The sequence below is a fragment of the Mustela nivalis genome, assembly GCF_964662115.1.
Source record: "Mustela nivalis genome assembly, chromosome: 2".
Classification (NCBI taxonomy): Eukaryota; Metazoa; Chordata; class Mammalia; order Carnivora; family Mustelidae; genus Mustela; species Mustela nivalis.
Genome location: NC_139021.1, coordinates 122,061,050 through 122,084,320, shown reverse-complemented (window position 1 = coordinate 122,084,320; position 23,271 = coordinate 122,061,050). Strand labels below are relative to the sequence as shown.

General features: G+C 36.6%; 2 protein-coding genes across 9 annotated transcripts in view; one reads left to right on the top strand and one right to left on the bottom strand.

Moving 5' to 3' along the window:
* FAM13C (family with sequence similarity 13 member C) overlaps nucleotides 1–21,943 on the top strand; it is a 153,758-nt gene extending 131,815 nt beyond the window's left edge. For 3 of the 7 annotated variants that reach the window (XM_082720250.1, XM_082720251.1, XM_082720248.1), the window contains 6 exons: nucleotides 4,875–4,956; nucleotides 6,418–6,629; nucleotides 13,858–13,953; nucleotides 15,232–15,428; nucleotides 16,818–16,919; nucleotides 20,353–21,943. In XM_082720250.1, the coding sequence (XP_082576376.1) occupies nucleotides 4,875–4,956; nucleotides 6,418–6,629; nucleotides 13,858–13,953; nucleotides 15,232–15,428; nucleotides 16,818–16,919; nucleotides 20,353–20,476 (813 nt within the window). In that variant the 3' untranslated portion in view covers nucleotides 20,477–21,943. The remainder of the gene's footprint in view (nucleotides 1–4,874; nucleotides 4,957–6,417; nucleotides 6,630–13,857; nucleotides 13,954–15,231; nucleotides 15,429–16,817; nucleotides 16,920–20,352) is intronic. The other 4 variants (XM_082720252.1, XM_082720249.1, XM_082720254.1 and 1 more) reach the window with 3 other exon arrangements.
* PHYHIPL (phytanoyl-CoA 2-hydroxylase interacting protein like) overlaps nucleotides 21,748–23,271 on the bottom strand; it is a 99,640-nt gene continuing 98,116 nt past the window's right edge. For both annotated transcript variants that reach the window (XM_082720255.1, XM_082720256.1), the window contains exon 5: nucleotides 21,748–23,001. In XM_082720255.1, the coding sequence (XP_082576381.1) occupies nucleotides 22,467–23,001 (535 nt within the window). In that variant the 3' untranslated portion in view covers nucleotides 21,748–22,466. The remainder of the gene's footprint in view (nucleotides 23,002–23,271) is intronic.

Sequence of the window (23,271 nt, the reverse complement as noted above, 5' to 3'; positions counted from 1 at the left end):
TTGTAAGGAACTATTAAGGACCCAAAGGTCAGAGCCTCTAACTGAGAACAGAATAAGGGAGAGAGTCTTCTTTGACATAAGAGTACCTCTGGTTACCTATTAACTGACATCTGTTCAGCTCATTCATAACAATAAACCCCAGTCCATCTTTTCCTGTCAGACACCAGTCTTCGCGCTGGTATTGCAGTGTTGTAATGATGAACCTTTTCTTTTATTACATGAGAAGCAATAGAGAGGTAAGTGTCCTTATGGTCAATGCTAGTTTTATTTATTTTCCTTAACGGTAACCATGGCATAGACAAAAATCATATGGATGTAGAATTGCACGAAGATATTGGGTCTTTGGCAGAGGGCTCAGAGAGTTTGTTATCAGAATAAAAGAGAAAAGAGAATAATGTCTCATACATCTTGAAATATGTAAAGGCTCACTAAGCACTTGGTACAGAGATAAGTGGCACATCCCTGTGAGTGGAATAAGATCTGGGGAGGGAGATGGGAGTGGGTGATACTCCACTCCCCTCTTTTCCTATCCTGTTTCCCACAGTAGCTTCAAATTCACGAAAAGACGGGTATACGGAGTGTTTTTTTTTTTTTTTTTAAGCTTTTTACAATAGAAAGAAAAAATCAGACTGCTTTTCAAGACAACCTTAGTCAGGGTGTTGAAGCTTCTCTTCTTCCTCAAAATCAAACAGTGACAGCTGTTATTGTCTTTTACTTCATTAGTGCAGGAAGGCACTCTCCACGTAAGAGGTATAGACCTTGATTTTACAGATAAGGAAACTGGGGCCCAGAAAAGACTTGTAACATGCCTTAGGTCGTTGTATTCTATCAGCTCAGACTGGTAGATGAATGATGAGTAGATTTTGCAATGGAGGAATAGAAGTAAACTTTGTTAGTGTCCACATTTTTGAAATTTCTGGGTATCTTGAGAGAAGCTGATTTCCTCCATTTGCTGCTGGAATGTGTTTGGATCTGTCGTATCCTCACATCGGAAACAGTAGAGTAACAACTATGGGTTTCATTGCCAGGTCCTGTTAATACTTATTACCTGACCATCCTTAAATCAGGCTGATCTGGATTTGAATTTGGCACAACTTAGTTAGGAACTTTGTGACTTTGGACTTGTTACTTTAGCTTTCTGAGTCTCAGTTTATCCAACCGCATAGTGAAGTTTATGTTAGTAGTGATTTCTGAAGTTTGTGAGTATTAAATGAAGGAGTGCATATATAATGGTTATTATAGTGTTTGGCACAGAGAAATATGTGGTCCTAGATATAATTAACTTTTTAATCTATTTGAGTGACGTTTGATCAGGGTATCCCAAAACAGCCTCTGCCTTGTCCAAAAATGAAGAAAAACTGTACACATTAATTCTTCACTGAATGTCTCTACCTGCAGCCACAACGCTGGATTACTTCTCTCAGCTGTAACAGCCACCCAACAGGCTGTCTATTTTGGAAAAGAATTTCTGCTGGCACCTCCCGTCCCTGTCTAGAGAAGTTTTTGAGCTGGTGCAGACACATGCCCACACAACACGCTTAAACATTCACAAATGGAGAAGGGTGAATTTGGGAGCAGTGGAGGAAGACCTCATGGTCACCACTGCCTCAGTGTGTATAAAAGTCTCTGGTATACCAGAGCCTTCCTTGTCTTAGAGAATGGGGCTTCCCCTCACCCTTCCTGCTGCAGCGCCAGACTGTGGTTAGAGGCTTGACATGTTAATGGACTTAAATTAGTTGCTGAGTGTAAGGATTTCCTTCCTGGCAGGCTGATTGTGGAATTAATAGCATCCACAGCTAGTGTTTTAGTTTGAGCTCCTGCTGGGTCTCTGTGCTCGTCCAGTGGCCTGATACAACATGCATCTTTCCCTCTGTTGAATGTGACCATTTTATATTCCTATCCCAAACTGTATTTATTCCGGATGGACACTGGGGAGGGTATGTGCTATGGTGAGTGCTATGAGTTGTATAAAACGAAGCACAGACCTGTACCCAAAACAAATAATACATTAGATGTTAATTTAAAAAATTTTACATTTAACAATCATTACCCTTGTGGAGTTAGAAAAGGCTGTTTCAGCCAGATGCCCACTATTTGTGAAATTAGAGAATATTGAAATTAGAAGGGATCGGTCAGTCTTATTTCTCATTTGACGTTTGAAGGAACTGAGGCCCAGAGAAGGGAAATGACTTCTCCAGGATGACACAACAAAGAATTGACCTGGCCAAGACAACTCAGGTCTTTTCATTCCTAATCCAGATTTCTTTCTAAAGGTCTTTTCAACTGTCTTTGACAGGCCACAGATCTGGTCCAGGATATCATCAGTCATGTGCCTTGGAGGTCCCATTTTAATTGAACAAAATACAGCTATTTAGGAACTTTGTGACTTTGGACTTGTTACTTTATCTTTCTGAGTCTGTAATTTCTGGGTTTTATTCTCTTGGGGTCTATTAAACTGGGATATTTCAGTTTAGAAGTTAGAAGGCTTGAAGATCCACAGTTTGTACATGAAATCTTTCCATGTGATTTGAAAGGTGCCATCCTTGTGAGCTTGATTAAACCTCTTTTGAAATCTCCCCTGGGAGTTAGGGAAATAAAAAATTCATTTCAGAAAATTATTTCAGGCTTTAAAATATTTTGTCAGAAAAAGAAATCAGCCTTATATTTTTCCTAAGTTCTATTTGCAGTAGTGAAAGCTGACTTCTTAGGTGGTTTTAGGTTTTTGTTCTTGTTCTTAACATTATTTAAGAAGATGGTAACTGTATAAAGCATATCTAGTGAGAAAGATGTGTTTCAGATGAACAAGTTGTGCTTTCAGATCAGAGTGGAAAATTCTGTGAGGATTTTGAGAAACCAAATGTAAAATATTGGCTGTCCATATAACCAGACTGTTACCCGAAACAGCACACTAAACTATATATCAGGGAAGTGGCACAGTGCATCATTCTGGCACATCATGGGTAGGAGGAGGCTAAGCTATTTTGGAGGTGTGGCCTCGTGTCACTGTCCGTGGTACTGAAACCAGGGCTTCACTGATGGGAACCATCCATACTATCCATCTGAGCTCCCCAAGGTGGGGAAAAAACACTGTTGTTTTCCTTCAATCTTCTTTTCCATCTTGATTTTAAAACTATGGTTTTTACATCACTCTAGAAGTGACAGAATCATGACCTGTGTTTCACAATTAACATACTTAATCCCATGTACTTTTTTTTTTTTTTTTAATTAGAGAGAGCCTGTATGTGAGCCAGAGAGGGAGGGGCAGAGAGAGAGAGGGAGAGAGCGAATCCCATGCTGAGAGTGGAATCTGATCCTGGGCTCAGTCTCAGGAACGTGAGATCATAATCTGAGCCAAAATCAAGAGTCAGGCACCCAATCAATTGAGCCACACTCCTAATCCCATTGATGGGATTTGATGACCATGCCACACAAACAATGTTTTTTCCTTTGAACCTAGGAGGGACACATTTCTCTCTTGATGCCTTTCTCTTAACAACTTGCTGATGTTACACAGACTTAGTGGATCCTTAAACAACATATGGCAGAGCCCCTAGACTTAGTTACTATTAATGTACACATTTCTGGCAATATTATAATTATGATCAGGGCATCTTGAGCATTCCTATATAATAGTCCTTGTATATGCTCAATTCAGAGTAATCATTAATCTTCTTGAGCCTGCATTGAAGTTAATTGAGTGGCCTTGATTTAAGAAAGATCTTCCTGACCTATGGGGGTGGAGGCTTAGTATGTTTGGCCATTCTTCTTTCCTTGTTTCTCTTTTATGTAGAAAATCCATTTTTATGCTAGGAGAATAAATCCAGAAATCAAAGTGAATGATTTTTTTTTAACAGAGTATTATCCTCCCAGAATAAAAAAATATATTCTTATTGCCACATATAAGTTCTATTAACTACTTGGTAAGATGTACATACCCCTACATATATGTTTATTGGTGAAGACATATCTAGAATTCCTGTGAAAGTCTGGTAGTAACATTACCACTATCACCACTTCTAGTAATAACATCTGTAATTCTAGTTAACACACCCAACCTACAGTGCATAGCATATGCCAGTAACTGCTTTCACTGTTTTATGTACATCAACTAATTTACCCCTTACAGCAACCCTATGAGGGAGATGCTTTTATAATTCCCATCTGGTAGATGAAACTGAGGCTAAGTAATTTTTCCAAGATCACACACTTATGATTAAGTTTTACTTTAATGCTAGCCCAGTAGGATACTGAGTCTATAATGAGATGATTAAAAATATGGGTATCTCCCTGAAGCACTGTCTTCTCAGATGGTTGTCAAGTTTTAGGGATCCTGGGGTCTCCTTTCTCTGGGTTTGTGGAAATGACTGATAGAAGCTAAATCATCTAGTTTGTCAGTATAATCTAGACAAGTGGTGGTCATAAACCATGTGTGTGAGTACAGGTGAGGGAGTAAGCACTGGCTTATATTAGTGCTTAGGTACTGATATGAAGAAAGGTCTGGTACTGATATGAAGTCATCCACACTTGATATGAACAAGTGTGGGTTGTGGGTGGCCCACAGGGTGACTGAGGGTTAGACTGCAGGGGACACTGGAATGGTTGGGGCTATATGAAAGGTGCTGAGTGACTAGGCATATTTAGAAACAATGCCTTTGCCAAGGACGAAAATGTGGAGGAGGTCAGGAATGTTTGCTGTGTTTTTCAGAAGGAACTCTATCGACTGGAGTTGTTATATCTGAATTTCTCTCTTAGGTTCCTATGTCTCTGAACTACCTTTGTGTTGTTTTGACTGTTTACAATTTTTGTTTTTCCTTTTATCTTTTTCTTATCCTCTCTCCCTCCCACCTTCCCACCCACATTTACTCTCCCTGTAGCCTTCACATGGCGACAAGACTTCTAATCCTGAAGTCCTGAAATGGATGAATGATCTGGCTAAAGGTCGTAAACAACTCAAAGGTAAGGACCAGTCAAGGGTCTCTTTTCCCAGAAAGGAAGCAGTTAAAATATTGATAATGATCTCCCAGGCTTTTTTTTTTTTTTTTTTTAATTCTTTTCTGCCTGTGCCCTCTCTGGCCTTGTGTCTCACCTAGATTGGAGGCTCCATTTTGAAATAAAGGGCTCTGGGTCCCCTTCATTGTTTGGTCCCATCTAACAATTCACCTTATAAAGAGACTGAGGAACTACAGACTCTGAATTGGGATGATTAACTTCAGTGTCAGGAACACTTCAACATGGGGAGTATTAACTTCCTTGGGTTATTGGATTCTTGGATGTTAGAAAAAGGCCTGCACAATCATTGTCTCTGCATACCCCTTTGCAGAGATGATGACATTTATGTCCAGAGATAGGGACAAGTTACATAGCTAGGAGGCAGTGAGCTAGATGTAAAACTCAGTACTCTTACCTCCTAATCCAGTGTTCTTTCTGCGTTTCTCTGGAGATGGTGATGTGTTATTAATTAACTCTAAAATCCATTTAAAAGTACTATGGTATTTTCCAGCAAAAATTTATTTTCTTCCTCTCTTCACATTCTTATTTCGATACTTAGAGATGTGAGAATTTTTTCCAAATCTCTAAAATGGTAGCAATAAAGAACTGGAAGGGAATATTAATTCAGTGGTATTAAACTGTAATGATGTAGCAGGTTTATAAAATATGCAGTGTTTAAACACCTCACCAGAGTCTAACTTAAAAAACAAACATCAAACAAAGAAAATGAGCTATGTAATTGAGAAATCAATACAAATGGCCACATTGACATTTTCAGCCCCTTAGCATATTCTGAAATGTAATTTCCTGACATGTCCCAGGTGGCTTTTTTATTTTTAATTATGTGGGCTTATATAAAACCACATTGAAATAATGGTGATTCCTGGATTTTAAAAGATAACAGACAAAATTGTGAGATCTGTCAAGTTGGGCCTGGCATTCCCATCTCTCCTTTCCCATTGCTCCTGTATTTCCTCAGATGTCAAAGTGTGTAAAGCCTTACAGAGGCGTTTGCATTTATTTGCACAGAGGCTCTTAATGGCACAAAGCTTCCAAGCTCAAGTAAGTGAACCTCTGAGTGTAGAATTCCAGGTGTTATGGTAGGTAACGGGTAAAATCTTTGGGGCAATACCACTGGTCTTCCTCTGGAACTCATCCTCTGAAATTTAAACCACTGAGTTACTCCTACACACAAATTACTCCATTTCCATGAGATTCCACCCTCGAGAACCCTCTGTTTCTACATCTGATTGGGAGCTTATGCTGTTGGTTCTGGTTACTAAGGCTGCCCTTTCCCAGTGGAAAACCATCAGCAATACCATCCATTTAGACTGATTTCACATCAGTGGTGGGAATTTCTGAAAGACTCTCTACTCTTAAGCCCAGTGAGTCCTCCTTGTTCATGGTAACTCATGGCATTTCTCTTAGAACTAAAGCTGAAGCTCTCAGAAGAACAAGGGGTTGCTCCCAAAGGCCCACCTAGAAACCTGTCCTGTGAGCAACCTGCAGTCCCCAGAGAGAATGGGAAGCCGGAAGCTGTGGGTCCTGAGCTATGCTCCTCTGGAGAGGAGACTCCAGATGCTGTGCTGACATGCCTGAAGGAGAAGAGAGAGCAGCTTCCTGCGCAGGAGGATTCTAAGGTACCTCACCATATCCTCACAGGTCACAACACTCAATATAGTGTCAGTGAGATTATGGTTTTGAACAATTTATAAGAGCACTTGGCACCACATAAACAACTTTAGGAGACTGGCTCTGAAATTTCAGTCAGGTGAGTTTTTAGTAAGTTATTGGCCATGACCTATGGGTGTTGCCACTTAATTCCAGGATGTTGTTCTGGAAGTTATTACATGTTGGTGGGAAGCAAATGACATAGATATGAAGGTGTATCATGTCTCTTTCTCCCCTAATTCCCCCAATAAGCTAGCAAATTAACCCAAGATTAGTGTTATAATCCCATTTTATAGTGTGTTGTATTAAGAAAATAATGAAGCTGGGATGAGTTATACATAGTAAGGAAAATGGTTTAGTATCTTCAATAATAAGAATAAAGAGGTAGGCTTTTTTGAAGAGTGTTTGGTAATAAGATGTCTAAAACTGGATGCTTTAGACATCTTAGTTTTGAAATCTCTGTGAGACATTCAGGTAGAATTGTCAATTAGACATTTGGATTTACGAACCTAGAGGTTGAAGAAAATATTTATCATATTTTACAAAGAAGATAATGAAAGCAATTAGTATTTAACTATCTAATTCCTCCTCATCCTGCACGTCTATGCGTATATTTCACTTATGCAAGGGAGCCTTCCTTGTAGTCTTTTTGTCCCAGCTCTTAAATGGTATGGTTACCCTTAATTTCTTGAATAAAAGTGACAGATCCCCAATCATAGCTCTAATTACGCTGTATGACATTTTCTGTCTCTTACTTTATACCTTAGACCTCTTGCTGTTTGTATCTCATGATCCTACACTGTCTGTACACAGGGGGTATTGAATAAATGTTTGCTGAGTGAATGGATAGATGAATGAACAAACTACCATGTTTAACTTAGAAATCAAGTATTTTTGAGGAGAATGCCTTTAGCTGTTCTATTGCACATTATCTAGTCTCAATCACGAGGTGGCCACATATATTGAATCCCAAAAGGCTTACCATATGCCCCTGGACTTCTCCTTTACATGGAGATTTGTGATCTACAAGCAGAAAGGAGCCTTTGGGCACCTCTCTCTATATATTTTTTTAATGAAATGCTTAGACTTAAGAATAATCAATTATATGTTGTGAAAAGTGAATGGGTTTTCGTCTACTTAGCAAATGCATTCCCTCCCCACTAAAATGTAGATATTTGTGGGACACACACACACACACACACACACACACGGACATGTGTGGTTTTCCATCTTTCAATGCTTCTGATGGTCTTTCTTATATTTTCTAGTTACCTTAGCCACATCCATAAAAGAAGCTTGGTCAACACTCAAGTCCTAATTCTATATTCTACTTGATTAGTGCAGTGAGGGTTGAGTTAGGATTGGGACAGTAGACTTGGATCTGGACTTAGTGCTTCAGTAAGCCTTCTAGCTTATGTACACATAGCTTATGTACACCTTCTAGCTATGTACACGTAGCAAGTGAACTAATTCTATGAGATTCATCATCATCATCTATAAAATACAGACAATACCTACTTACATAATTATTGTAACAAGAAGGAAAGATGCCTGATGACTGGTGTGCAATCATACATTTGCAAAGATATTAAAGTGCTTATTACGTGTTGTGAATTATGATACATCCTGGATATAATATGATAGAGAAGCTATGGGGATTTCTGCCCTCACAGAGTGCACGTTCTTCTGGGAATTGGGATACAATAATAAGCAGTTAAATAAAGAAAATTATTAAAGATTTGGTAAATAGTGTGCAAAGAATTAAACAGATACTATTATAGAACATAATGGGTATGGTTTCTACTTTACATAGGGTGATTAGGAAGGCCAATACATGACATACTAAATTCTTCATTAAGAAGAATTTATAGACCAAGACAGCAGCAAAAAGCATTTTAGGCAGATGGGACTGTGGATGAAGATCTTGAAGGAAGAGCTTGCACGTACTTGGAATTCTTGGGTAAGGGCTAGCCGCACTTGATGTATGAGATGAAGTCAGAAAGGTAGTCTGGGGGCCCTGATATAGGACCATTTAGGGTAGTATAAAGTATTGGAAAGCTGTTGAGTTGTTGAAGACAGGAAAGTGATATGACATGATTTACATTGAAAGTATCTTTCTGATGGCTGTATGAAGAATAAATGGTAGGGGGAAAGAGTGGATAGGGGAAGATGAAATGCGTCCTTTGCACCAGCATGATAGCCTTGGAGATGGAAAGATAAAGTCCTATTCAAAGTATAATTTGGATGAAGAATCAAAAGGATATGATGAATTATTGGACAGTAGGGAGTAAGGAAAGGAAGAATCCAAGATGGTGATGGGTCATCTACTGTGATGGAGAATCCTACAGGAGGAACAGACTGGGGATGGGACTGGAAACTGAAGAGGTCTGTTGGACATGTTTATTTTAAGATCTTTGAGCAATAGTGTGACCATCCATCCTTGGTTTCCTTGGATTTTCCTAGATGCTGAAAATTTCAAATGATTTCATCCTGGGAAAATGCAGACGGTTGGTCACCCTGCTAGGCATCTAAGTCAAATATAGCACATGCACATGGGAGTCTAAAGGTCAGAGAAGCATATTTGAGTTCTTTGTAAGTTATCTTTGCTTAAATGGCAATTTATTTCTATTATTTTAAATGAAGTATCTGCCGAACTGATTAATAAATGTCAGAAGCCCCTTCAGCTCTCTGCACTAGACTAAAGGTAGGCCCTTTAAATAGAAAGCATCTATAGTGGGACATGTAGCTCTCAATACCCCAAGCTGTAGTATTGTTCCTGGGGAAGTTTAATACAGCAGACCCTAAAGTGGCTAGTAGTTCCTACAGGAGAGTCCCAAATCACAGCAGAAGCCAAGGGAGGTTTGCAAATTTCCACCGTAGCTATGTTATTCCTGGCTCCTCTGTGAGCTTGTTAGCATCTGAAATTCTCTGAATAGGTCCCATTTCTTTAAACTCAAATTGGCAAATGACTTTTATCTGGGGTCCTGGCTTTACTGCCAAAAATACATTAAATATTAAAACTTCCAGGATGAAGAATTCTTTCTTTTCTAGAGAGACTTTTGTGAAATTTTTACATTTGGTATTTGGTCAGAGCCCATACTAAAGCTGATAAATCCTGTAGCATTGCCTTGTCAATTCAGATACTGCTATAGAGTAATTTTCCTCCTCTTCTATTAAAGGATGATTTTTGGAGGCAATCACTTCTGGGTCACAGGGTATCCACTGAGCCCTGAAAGTGAATGAATCATCCCTTGAGTCTGTGGTGCTTATTTATATCCTTTTCTTCTGAAAGTCCCAAATTGGTGCTGACACATTGTACCCATTTTATTGCCCTTTCTGAGAACTGTAGGTGGTGTTAGGAGCACGGCACAAATTACTGACTGGATGAGTAATGGCAGTTACTTCTTCTGGACCTTCACTAACTGCAGCATCTTTGAGGAGGGAAGCAGAGTTTAAAAAAAAATAATAATTTTATTTTTTTTAATCAAATGAAAATATAGTGATTGTTACACATTATATATATAGTGAAAATACAGTGGTTGTTATACATTGAAGAGAGGGAAATTTAGAGGTAAAGGGCATCAGAAGGAAGATCCCCTCAAGTTTTTTTTCCTAGTTTTTCTTTTAAAAAATAAAAATAGTTTTCTTAATCATACTATCTGATATAGTTAAAAAAATGTAAAAGGCTACACATTAAAAAGACTCTGCCGCCCCATCTGCCAGCTCTAGCCCTGAGGTCTCCCATCCCCAAGCAGGTAACTGTTGTTACTAATGTGTCATGTGTACCTTTTGAGTTTCTATATAAAGCATATGCAAGAAAGTATCAATATACATTCTTAATTTGTCCCCTTTTAAAACTAAAAGTAACACATTATATAATTCTCCTTTTTTTCACTTTGTATATTCTGGATAGCTTTTTGTATAAAGAAATAGATTCACATTCTTTTATTCTTAAAATTTATTTAATAGCACCATGTATTCCATTTTTAGTAATGGACAACATTGATAGTAACCTGAAATCAATTTTAGTTTTTAGCTTAAATAACGTTTACTACACCTGACTCTTTGCCAGGGACATTTACATATGCTAACTTATTAAAACTATATATTCATATAGCAATATATTCACTACATTAAAAATCTAAGGTTCAGACCTTACATAATTTTCCATGTTAAAAATAGGTAAGTTTTAAAGCTGATTATCTGAACTCATGTCCTCTGGTTTCAAGGCTAATACTAATCTGCAGTCCCCTGCTTAGAAACGTTTTATATTGACCAAGCCGTTTTCTTCAGCAGTTTCTTTGTATGATTATGTTCATTACTGATTTTTCACATTGTTTGACTTGTTAGTTCAAAAGTCAGACTTGTTCCATATATACTGTCTCATTTGGTGAGGAGCTGGGGAGACTCCGACATAGGAAAAGCTTGGCGACACTTAGTTCTCTAAAGCGAGAGTAATTGATTCCCATTACTACTTTCCTCTCTAGGAGAGATCTTGATTATGGGGCTGATTGAAATGATTTTTAAAATAAATTTCTGTGGTTTACTGTGAGTGAATAAATGGGACTAATGCCACGGGGAGAAAGGAAACCAAGCATGATGGTAAAAGCATATAAGCGATGTCAGTTTTTTCCCAAACAAATTTCTAACCAGGGCCCAGAAAGGAATACCCTTGGGCTGTCTACTCAACAGCAGTTCTGTCTTGCCACCTTGTTTGGGAGCTACTATTCCAAATATCTCATTAGGTTGGTGATTCAAATAACCTACTAGGTAGGAGTCTTAAGAATTTTTTTTATGGCAAAGTTGTCAAGCTGTCAACAAATCATATCAAACTGTTCTACACACAGTCCTCTCTTGCTCAGCCTCCTTTTCATTCTACTCTTTCTGATGCTGTAAGAAACGGGGAGAAGGAAGTTAGACTAAGTATCTTTGGGATTTATCTCCTTTTATTTATCTTTAAATCTGACAGCCCCTTCATGCTCTGGATATCTCTCTCTCTGGCTATTTCAGGTACTCAACATCATGTTTGTTCCTCCATTCACATAAAGAAAATCAAAAGTTAGATACATCTGACATACCATGGACAGCCACAAATATGCAGACCGTGGCAGAGAGGATGCATTTCAAAAACAGTCATTGAATAGAGAGGGGACAATTGTCTGATTCTTGGCAGAAAATGGCTGAGGAATAGCCAAGTTAAATGTATGTCTGCCCTTTAGATTTGAGGATTCCTATTCAAGCAAAGCCTACCTCTTGACTCATCTTCCTTCATGAAGATGGACTCAACAGACCTTTCTGAGCTTCTCTGAGTAGAAGAGAGCTCCAGGCACACGGTCTGATCACTATAGGCAGCCTGTCTTCCTATTTGAGGATGAGCACTTACAGAATTAGTTTTGACACTGTTGCCAGCGAGCCCTCATGTCTCTCTTTGGGGATTGCTTTGATAATGATGCTAAGAATAAAATCAGGGACTCATCAGAGTGAAAGATGAGAGCATACATTGTATATGGACACTGATTTTCATCTGGCATCTGTAATTTTTCTATAATAGCATTCATCATTCTAGCTTGCTTTTTGGTTACTCTTTTTTTCTTTTAGGATGAAATTTAGCTTTTCTAGAATTCAAAGGATATACTAAAAATAAATAAAATCACGAAAATCAAACTACCATAGAAAGATGCTAATAACATTAAATGCATCATTTTCTGAAGCGTTTTCTGTAGAATATAAGCCCCAAAGAGACACTGAATAAAAAACACGATGTTCATATTTTCTGAACTTGGATTGAGATTTTTTATTACCTATTAAAACCCTATGGGATACCTGACAGGATTTTTTTTTTTTTTCATGATAAGATGTATCATGACTCAGAAAATATTTAAGGAATGACTGGGCCCGTAAATGAAAAGCTCTTGGGGTTACTTAGCCAATAATATTTAGAAGTCTTCTACAGAAAGCCTTTCTTTCTACTGAAAATGAAAGAGCCTTAGGTTATAGCCTGTAGAATTATATGAAGACTGTTAAAAATTAGGGTACCTTTGTTTATAAACCTGTGTTGATAAATTTATAGCAGGGAAGGGGGATGTGTTGGGTACTGTGAAAATTTTTTAAACTATGTGATACAATCTTTGTTCTTGAAAACCCTCTAATTCATTTGCGCAGACAAAACTGAAACAGAGAAAATTGTCAAGGCCCAGGTAATAAGGCAGAGAAGTTCAGAGTAAAGGGAGATAAATAGGGGCCAGAATGGTTCTCAGTCATGTTCTTTTCCTTCACGATCCCTCTGGGGGAATCTGGAAGGCAGAGGGCCAGATGATGCTGGTTTTTTATCTTAAAGAAAAGATACTCAGGTGATTTTGCTATGTGTTATTTCTACCATCCCTTCCTGCATATGACCAGAGTGAAAGGGAAACTGCATATAGGAAATAGGTAGCAAATTAATGTAGGATACACAGCAGGGAGCAAAACCAAGGCAAGCAGAGGTTTGGTCACTTTGGATGGAAAGGTGATGGTGGGGTAGATAGGTAAGGGATTGATAGATATTGTGCACAATGTGACCTGTTAAAAATAGTGCTTAGGGTTGGTTCATACAGCAGGGAGGTAGGAGAATACATTCTTGGACCAGGAGGTTATGAAATTTTTTAGTTGGAAGGAACTTTGTAATTCCAACCTCCTTGTTATACAGGTAAGAAATTGAGGATTCAAGTAAGTTAATTGTCATATCCAGAATAGTTTATGTCAGAGCTAGCCAGCAAGCTAGTATATACTCCAGGCTTGTTGTGATGAAGACCTAAACAAGGTTGGTATTTGTGAATATAATCATGAAAATCCAGATAAAATACTCGTTTCAGGAAAAAAAAAAAAAAAAACGAAGATATCAATAACTTTTTTTTTTTAAAAGAATGAAGAAGTAACAGGCTTCTTACCATTTACATATTTAGGATTCCTTCAGAAAGCTTTAAACATCTTTCTAAACTTGGAACTATCCTAAAGGAAACCTTTCCTAGAATAAAATTGATATGTGCTTTAAATAGTATCTTATAAGTGACTTCGATTTTTCTAATTACTATTGTATTATAGTATTACTAATCTATTTTGAGACTTCAAAACTGTTTTTTATTTTTCCCGGCTAAAATATACTGCCATGTTTTCATTCTCATCTAAGAAAGGACCAATAATTAATTTCATGTTTTTCAGGTAGCTAAGCAAGACAAGAACCTCATAAAACCTCTTTATGACCGATACAGGATTATCAAGCAAATCTTGTCAACACCTTCCCTTATTCCAACAATTGTAAGTTGGGATGCTTGCTTTAACTAGAAACAATTACTTGTGCTTGTTATAGTTTAGGTAGGGAGGCGGCACTCTGACAGTTACAAATAAGCCTTCTTGGCAGTATATACTGCTAACAAGGCCAGTTGTTATTTCAAAAAGTAGAAATGTGGCCTCCATTAAGCCTAATATTATTAACTTAAGAGTTGTTGATAATTAAAATTACTATGAAAGAAGAATTTATAGCAATTGTATTTTTGAAGCAAGTTTTAACATTTGCTTTCATTTCTTGAACAAATGATGAATTTCAACTTGGCATTTTCTAATTTGCAACACAACTAGACCAAAGAGAGCCTTTCTATTCCATGTGTTAATTTTTCTTCTTGAATAAGAAAATTGACTACATGTTCCTTGATATAATGCATCATTTGTTTTTGATACCATTTGACCATCACTATGTAAGATATAAGATTTATTTCAATAGAAAATATGGCTACTGAAATTGAGTTAGACTATTTTTAATAAAGATAACTTATGGGAATACAGAACTAGAAAAGCACCACAAATCCTACTCCGTTAATATTCAAGTAATCACTTGCTCAAGATATCAATATAAAAAGGAATAAATATTAACAAATACACATTTAAGTATACTTGACTACATTATACTTTCATGATTTTAAAGACAAAGATAATAGTGAGTCATAGTCTCTAAAAATTTTCCATTGAGGAAGCATGATTTAAAAGGATTATGATTTTCCGATTTCCTTGCAAGAAAATGTTTTGGTTGTGATGATGTTAAGGAATAACTCCATTTTGCTTTGGCTTTCCTAGAGCTCATCCCTGAATTTGTCAATTTTCCAATATCCTCTGTATCTGAATGTGGTCCACCCAGAACCTGATTTGGGGTATTTCCGAAAAGAAAAGGTGTCTAAAGTCCCTCTCATTCTAACCCATGTAACTGCTTACCTATGTAACCAGAAGGTCTGGGTGAAAGGGAGGAACTAGTAGGCAGTGCAGCCCAGATTGGACCTTATCTTCTTTGGGCCTTTTTTGGCCTAGGAGAGATGAATTTGCTGAGCATTTTAGCACAGCATGGGTGCCTCTTCACTCAATAACTTCTGTAAGATTTTTGATGCACCTGAGGAAGAGATCCTCTTGGTTTCTTCCTTCTGGCTTTTCAGTAGACACAGGGTTTACCTACCGTTTTCATGGTGTCTATTTATGGTTCTTCTTCCTATTTTTGATGCAAGAGGCACTTAGCATTTTGTGACTTTATTTAACTCTGCTTATGATAAGCAGGAGGAAGAAGACTCTGATGAAGACTGTCCACAGGGAAGCCAACAACTTTCTTTGCCAGCTACAGCGTCTCACCTTCCTGTTGGCGACCACCTCACCTTCTCTGAGACTGAGCCTATTATGGTCCTGCTTCCAGATGAAAAGAAAGAAATCAAACCACCAGCCCTATCCATGTCCAATTTACATGAGGCCACTATGTGAGTGTGAATCCTAAGTATGGAGTTTCTTTTCAACTTTTCATCTGGGATACCTATATGTGTATACAAAGTTCACAAGAGCTATTAGATTCCCTAAAAAATGTGAACCAACAATTGCCTAAAAGCATAATCTGGCTTTTCTCTTGGCTGAAGAATACCATAAATATGGAGATACCATAAATATTAATTTCCTACAGTTGCGCATCTTTTCAGTAGGGTCTGACATCAGTCTAATTCTTGGCAATGTGTGAAGCAGAGATGACTTTTGAAAATGCTGGACCAAAAGGAATTGGGATCTCATGGGGGTCAACATTTGTCAGGACCTTTATCCTAGTCTTGTCTACTCCTTTAGATAAAGTGGTTCTCCAGCCTGGGAATCCCCTTGGCCATAAGTAAATAAGCTGCCCTTAGGTTCCTACTGGCCTCTCAGGAGCTATTTGTATTTTCATTAGTATTCTCATTGTTGTTATTATCATTAGTCAGTAGGTGGCATTCCTCTTGATCATTTGGCCTTCTTTTGTTTGTATATTATAGGCCAGACTATGAGATTTCCATTAACATGTAATAGTGTAGTGTGGTGAGTATATACTTCAAGATAGGGATGGAATCCCCAAAAATATATGAGGTGGGACTAAGGGCTAAGTTCTAAATTGGGATTTTAGTGTGCTTATAGAATTAGCTGATACCTCAGTTTCAGCTCCGCAAAGTAACCTGTTTGGAAACAGAAAATCAGTCTTCCTCTCTTTTTTCCCTGTATCTTTCTCTCCTTCTTTTCTTTCCCTCTCTTTCCTTTATTTATTGTGTGTGTGTGTTTTTTTTTTTTTTTTAGAAAATGCCAATACAAAGTTCTGTAACCATACACAAATTTCCTAGATAAAAATTCCTGTCTTTAAAGCGCCTGACTTTTCTCTTGTCTTAGTAGAATGAAGGGAGTAGAATTTCCAGTATAATTCTAGCTTTATTTTGAATAAGAGCTGTTTCATTCCCAAGGGTTTTGGCGTTTTCCCCATACTCTACCTTAAGGGTAGACTTTTCTTTAAATTCTCGTCCTCTTGTGCCTCTTATGTCTTGTCTATCACCTAATACTGATGAGTATTCTTTCAAAATGTCTCTTTCTCCCTTATCCATTCATATGGTTATTACTGTCACCACATTTTATAGCAGACTCCATTGGCTTGCCTTCTGTCTGTCCTTTCTCTTCTCTGATTACATTGTTTTATGTGCTTCTCTCTGATTAGGCTCTACATGTACTATATTTACTTAAAAGATACTCTTTTAGGCAGAACCCTTCTGTATCATAATATGATTTGCTGAATAGATAAATCTTCTTATGATGTCTCAATTATGCCAGAGCTCAGTAATGGCAAATGTGTATTTTGCTTGATATAGGCCTGTACTTCTTGACCATCTCCGAGAAACTAGGGCTGACAAGAAGAGACTTCGGAAAGCCTTAAGAGACTTTGAAGAACAGTTTTTTAAACAAACAGGAAGGTAAGTGTGAGCAGAGATTTTTTTTTTAAGTTAATATTTCCTAGGGAACTATTGTTAAGAATGAGCTAGTTTTTGGCAGGAACAGTGACTTTATATGAAATAGAAATAATTTACACAGTGATTTAGACTCAAGATCTGTCTAATGCAGCATTGTGGTAGTGCCATTATTAGGTATGTTTTATGGGAGGCTGTAGCTATGAAATATGACATCAGGCTTTAAAAAGTGAAGGATGAAATCCAAAAATCCCTAACTATTGAATTTATCTAAACTTTTAAAAAATCTATTTGAGGGGCACCTGGGTGGCTCAGTGGGTTAAAGCCTCTCCCTTCAGCTCAGGTCATGATTCCAGGGTCCTGGGATAGAGCCCCACATCAGGCTCTCTGCTCGGCGGGGAGCCTGCTTCCTCTTCTCTCTGCCTGCCTCTCTGTCTACTTGTGATCTTTGTCTGTCAAATAAACAAATAAAATCTTCAAAAAAAAAAAATCTCTTTGATTTTTCAATCCATATAGCTTCTTTGTTCTGGGTTACTTAGTTTTACAAGTTATTCCCTATTAAATAATTCTTCTTTTGCTTTAAATGTCTTTTAAACTTAAGGATCTGCCCTTAGCTATTTATTTTCAAATCAGAAGTTCATAACTATTCTTTCTATCCCTAACATAAATGTTTAGCTATGTCCTCTCTCTATATTTCTTTGTCAACCTAAGTCTCATTAGGCATTCTATTAGTTTTCTCTAAATTTTGGTGTATTGTCAATGTATAATTTTTATATGTATGTAATTATATATGTGTGTATATGTATGAATACACACATGTGTGTATGTATATATTAATTATGCATTAATATATAATATATTTTATGTAACATAATTAATATATATTATATATAATTAGCATTATATATAATCATATTTATATATATATATATACATATATAAAATCATAAGATTCAGGATTATTGATTTACTTCTAGAAGAGAAAGACAAATCATTTAGCTATCCTGAGCCTGCTTCCATGGTTGTAAGATGAAATGACTGGACTTCCTGGAATACTTTGGAAAGCTGTAGTTGTTCTACGGGATGTCGGTATTAAAACTAATAAAGTGTAACTTTCCCAAAGTTACAAAGTTATTAAGGTGGGAGAGGTGGGAGTCCCTGGTACACTGGCCCTTCGGTATTCATCTGCATCTAAGTATCTCCCCTTCCTGAATTCCTTTCATGTCAGCAGACTAAGGGTCGACCTGATGGACAGGGACTATTTTCTAAGGTACCTGAAAAGCTTGATCTACTCACCTCTTAGCAGCTTTTCCATTTCAGTCCTCCAGAGCTGTAGGATAGGATTTGACCTATTAAGTCAGAAATGTTCTGTGTCCAGCAAATACAGACATATCCCACTTTGTTTTCTACCTGGAATCTTCCTTTTCCAGTTGATTGCTACAAGTCCAAGTTATTTACCCTTCTGCTGATGTTAACTAATCTAGTGAAAAATTTTATGTGCATATTAAGTTTATAATATAAAACATAATTTCTTGTTTTCTTTTTCCATTTCCATTTTTCCCTTTTTTAGAGTTTCCATATAGCTTTTACATTTACATTTTTTAACCTCTATATATGCAGGAGTCCAAAGAGTTTGAGACTACCCCAGTGTGCTAGTAGTCCTGCCTAATGGAGCTCCAGTGGTACTTGACATACCTTTTGAAGTTAGTGATGTTCTATGTATAGTATTCTACTGCACCTTTCAGTCTTAACCCTACTTCAGATATGCCTGTATTTGACTGAGGTTGTATGCCCTCTTGTGGTGTATACTTAAAGTAAATGCCCAAGTGGTGGTATATCACAATTAAAATCAAAGGGTTGAATGGTTAGGAAATACAGACCTTAATCTTGTTATCCTAAGAAATTTTATTAGGAAGGCCTAATCCTGTCCATAAGGTAAAATAACCATGCAAATGTATTACTAAAAATTTTAAGTCACTGTAAATGTTCTTGGTAATATTTGCCAAGCAAGAGGAATAATTACGTAGATATGACATTAATAGTTATAAGTCAGGAGCTGTACCAAGCACATTAGCATGTTTTACATAATGGGAAAATTGCTTCAGAAAATATGTTGCAAATTTTTTCATTCTGGCCAATACACTCTTGCTTATTAGCCAAAATGGAATATGCAGGACCAGGGAAAATTGCATGATGGATTACTAGTGTTTTCTGATAAATTAGACCATTTTTTTGCTTAGATATGTTTATATAAATTAAGGTAGTATTTAGAGGCTCTGTTAAAAGTTTGGTCCATAATACAGAATGTACTGTTCTGAGTTCTGTACTAGAAATTTAAGGATAGCATATAGTGGTGCATCACAAGTAGATAACTCTATTCTTAGGAAGTCTTTATAGATTCACACTTTTAAAAAAAAATTTATGAGAGATAGATCTTTTATCAGTACTAGGAAAATAGGAGGGAGTATAGGTAAAACATTATAAATGCTTGCTATTTACCGACGTTTGGCCACACTAATATTAGTATTTGTGTTTATATTCAGTAGCAACTGTGGTGTTTCATCTGTTTTCCACCCCTTGTATTTCAAAGTCATGACTGAGAATGTTCTAAAAGCAATAGGTAATCTTAGCAACCAAGGAAACAAGATCCTTCTAAGATCCTGAAGTAATTACTACTAGATAACATAACCTGGCAACGTATTTTTATGGAAAGGAAATGGTTTTAACTCCAGATGTTACCCAAACATTCTTCAAAGTAATTGGCAAGAACATATAGTAGTTAGAATGTATATGCATAAAATATGCATTGCCCGATGTCTAGCCTTAGAATTAGTGTGCAAAGAGAACCATTACAATTCAGACTCATATAAATTCAATCCATGAACCTCTCACTGATTCTATTACACATTAGCAGAGATGGGTATTATAATTAAAAGAAAACTTGGAAATATTTCACGTTTATAAGGTAACCATTGAGTTCCCCCCCATCACCACAAATTTATAAATTATTTCACTTAATTTATGCAGTTTTTAGGTTGAGTTTTTAACAACTCTCATTGTAAGGGCTGAACATTCTTCAGAGGCATGAACTGTGGTACAAGTAATAGGAGAATAACTGGACTAAGAATGCCTTGAGAGTTCTGGTTTCTGTTTTGTTTTTGTTTTTTCTTTTAACTTGCTCCGTTGTTGTATGTGTATGCAGTGGACCATATATTTGCAAAACGCCCATGACATTCAAGTTCTCAAAGGGTACTTTTATACAAAAACCTAATGACACATGGAGGAGGGAGTGAGTGAAGGTGGAAGGGAAGGTAAAAAAGACATGATGCAAAAACCAAGTGGAAACTTCTACTCTGTACTTTCTCATGTAAAAATTATAAAAGGATTTTTAATGACTTGATTTATTATGTGCTAATAGACAGTATTTTCTGTTTTGCAGAAGTCCACAAAAGGAAGATAGGATACCAATGGCAGATGAGTACTATGAATACAAGCACATAAAAGCCAAACTGAGACTACTGGAAGTCCTCATCAGCAAGCAAGATACGGCCAAAACAATCTGAGGTTCAGGAAATGTTTGTGCTCACTTTCAACCAAGATATGGTCAAGTTTATTTTTCTCTGCCATTCTTGCTAAGTAGTTTTGATATATTGAAAATTGGAAGCACTTTAGTGGTAGTATTAGTTATTTTTAGGAAGAGATGGTAAGTGTATCAATGACGAAGGAGGATTTAAATGGGGGGAAATATAGCAACTAACAGTATAATTGGAAAAAAATTTCAGTCTCCTCCATGCTGAGCAGAAAATGCACAGTCATTTGAATTATTTCAACAAATATTTAATATATTTTTTTTTTTATCAAATCTAAGTAATACTTGTCCAATGGGCCACTTATTAGGGAAAGTCTATTTAGTGTCCAGTGTTTGGAAAAGAGCATGATTTCTAAAAAATCAGTAAGAGGAGGAGAAGAAACTCTTCTTTTTTATGTAGGAAGGAATACAGCTAGTAAGAATGTAATTTATTTGAAACTTCTAATAGATTTTTAAATGATAAAAAAAATCTACCTTGCCCTTAAGTCCACTAGGCTATTCAGTAAAGCATACTAGAATGTGTCACTGCTAATTTTTTATTTCTATATAAAAATAGCACATTATTTTATCTGTTATTTGAAATTTTACATTTCTGGTTACCAAAGTTCATTCTGATAGCATGTACTTTGTGAATTATCTTTGTCTATAATTGACAGATGTTTATATTAAAATATTGTATTAAAATTTGAAAATAGGTATTTTGGATAGATCTGTGGTCTGCAGTATATAATCTAATGTGATCATAGTTATGACTGCTAATCTCTTTGTTTACTATAAGAGTATATAACTATTTTTCCATTGGGAATATGCATTTTTCTTAATGTTCCAAGGTCTATATATACTTTGTAAAGTCACAAAGCTTTCTCATGAGTTGTAGGTATTCTTCGTTCTGTACAAAATGAAAGGTTTGGAAATTGTTAAGACACCTTGGAAAAGAAGCCAGAAGGTTTTATTTGCTTCATCAACTTTGCTGCATATAGTTTTGTGTTATTTTGTACTAAAACACACATTTATTATTTTTGCCTTTGTAAAAATAAGTAAAAGGTCAACATTTTCTCTCTTGTACCCAACCATGTTTGTATTTCTGTTTTCTGTAATGTTTAAGCATGATGTTGAACAAATTCACATTTTCATATAGTTTGGATGGGAAGAATACTGACTTTGAAAGAAGCAGAGTATTTCAGAGGCTTATTGTTTTCTCTGTATTTACCTGATATTTTATAACTTTTATGAATCAGAATGATGTCCTTCATAAATTTGTTTAATTGAAGTCATCTACTTGTAACAGGACAGATACACAACTATTTGAAGTTTACAAACTACATCTTTGATAAGGGAAATGGTTTCATGACATGTATACAATTGCTATTAAAATGTAACTATATATTCTATATGATTGTAAATATTTTATACAATACAAATAAAATATTTTTCTATTATATTTATTATGTTGAAACACAATAGTTGTTTGCTGTTAGCTAATATAAATAACATAAATAACACTGTCAAACAACAAGTTGGAAGTGCTGACAATTCTAGGCTTCAGGATTTAACTCATGCTGCAATTACACCCTTTCATGCGGTTTGGAGTTATCCCAATATTTGTTCAGTAGATTAAAATGAATGCATATTTAAACACCATTTATAAGCCGTTATTCTGTATTTTGCTAAAGCAGTTTATATAATTGTTTTGTTATGTTTGGCATAAGGAAAAATAAAAACATTGCAGCATCTAGGCAATAAAGTGTCAGAGGAGAACTTTCATCATTGAAAGTAATGGGAAGGGCAGGGAATAGGAAACACTAAAACGGCTCTGGATGAAATTTGAAAAATGGCAATTTGCTTTTGGTGATAGCGGCATGTGCATGCTTCAGTGGAAAACATCTGATGATGAAAATGGACAACAGAGGATCAATGCTCTTAGGGGAAGAAGAGGGACTGGGTAAGAATAAGAAAAGTGGGCATTAACGTCCAACACTGATATTACAGGTTTTGCAGCTGGGATCTTTCTTTGCATTTGCAGTAGACAAACTCATGAGCTGATGACCAGTGATTTCTGCTACAGTGCCCAGAGAAAGATCCACAGGGTCAGTATAAATGACTTCTAAAATGACATCCTGGGCATGGTGGTAAACCAGCACCCCATCTTCTTCCGTGCAGGTCAAAAATTTATTATCCTTGGAATTTAGTTGAGGAAGGCGCTGCTTACAAAATTCATCTCCTGGTGATCCCACAGGGGCAATAACAAGAATCACATAATGATAAGCAGTGTACATACAGTAGAAGTCCCCAAAGTATAAGTTAGTATTGGGGTTAAAAAGTTTTTCTGCTGCAATCTCAAACCTGTATCTTCCATAAGGTGAATCCTGGGGTGGCTTCCCAGTATTGAATTCAGTGCTGCAGCTGAAGAAGATGCCTTCTAATTTACCACTGATTGGAGAGCCATGGCTACCACTGTTATCCTTGACAGATGGTTGCATAGCATTCCCATGATGTTCTCTGCAAGAGAAAAGACAAGGTCACTTCTTCATCTAATAGTAGTTAAGCTATTGATTTACATGTAGATTTGACTGGTGATAGGCCCAAAAGTCTGAATGCTCATCCAGCTATAAGATCAAACAGAATCCACCTTTTGACCTACTTTACTTTTTGTATTTTAATGCAAGGATGTTCTTCTACAAACCTTGGAGTTCCTTACATAATAAATTTCCTGGCCAGAGAAACCTACTGGGTTTCAGAAGTGGCTCTCTGAAGAGAAACCGGACTAAG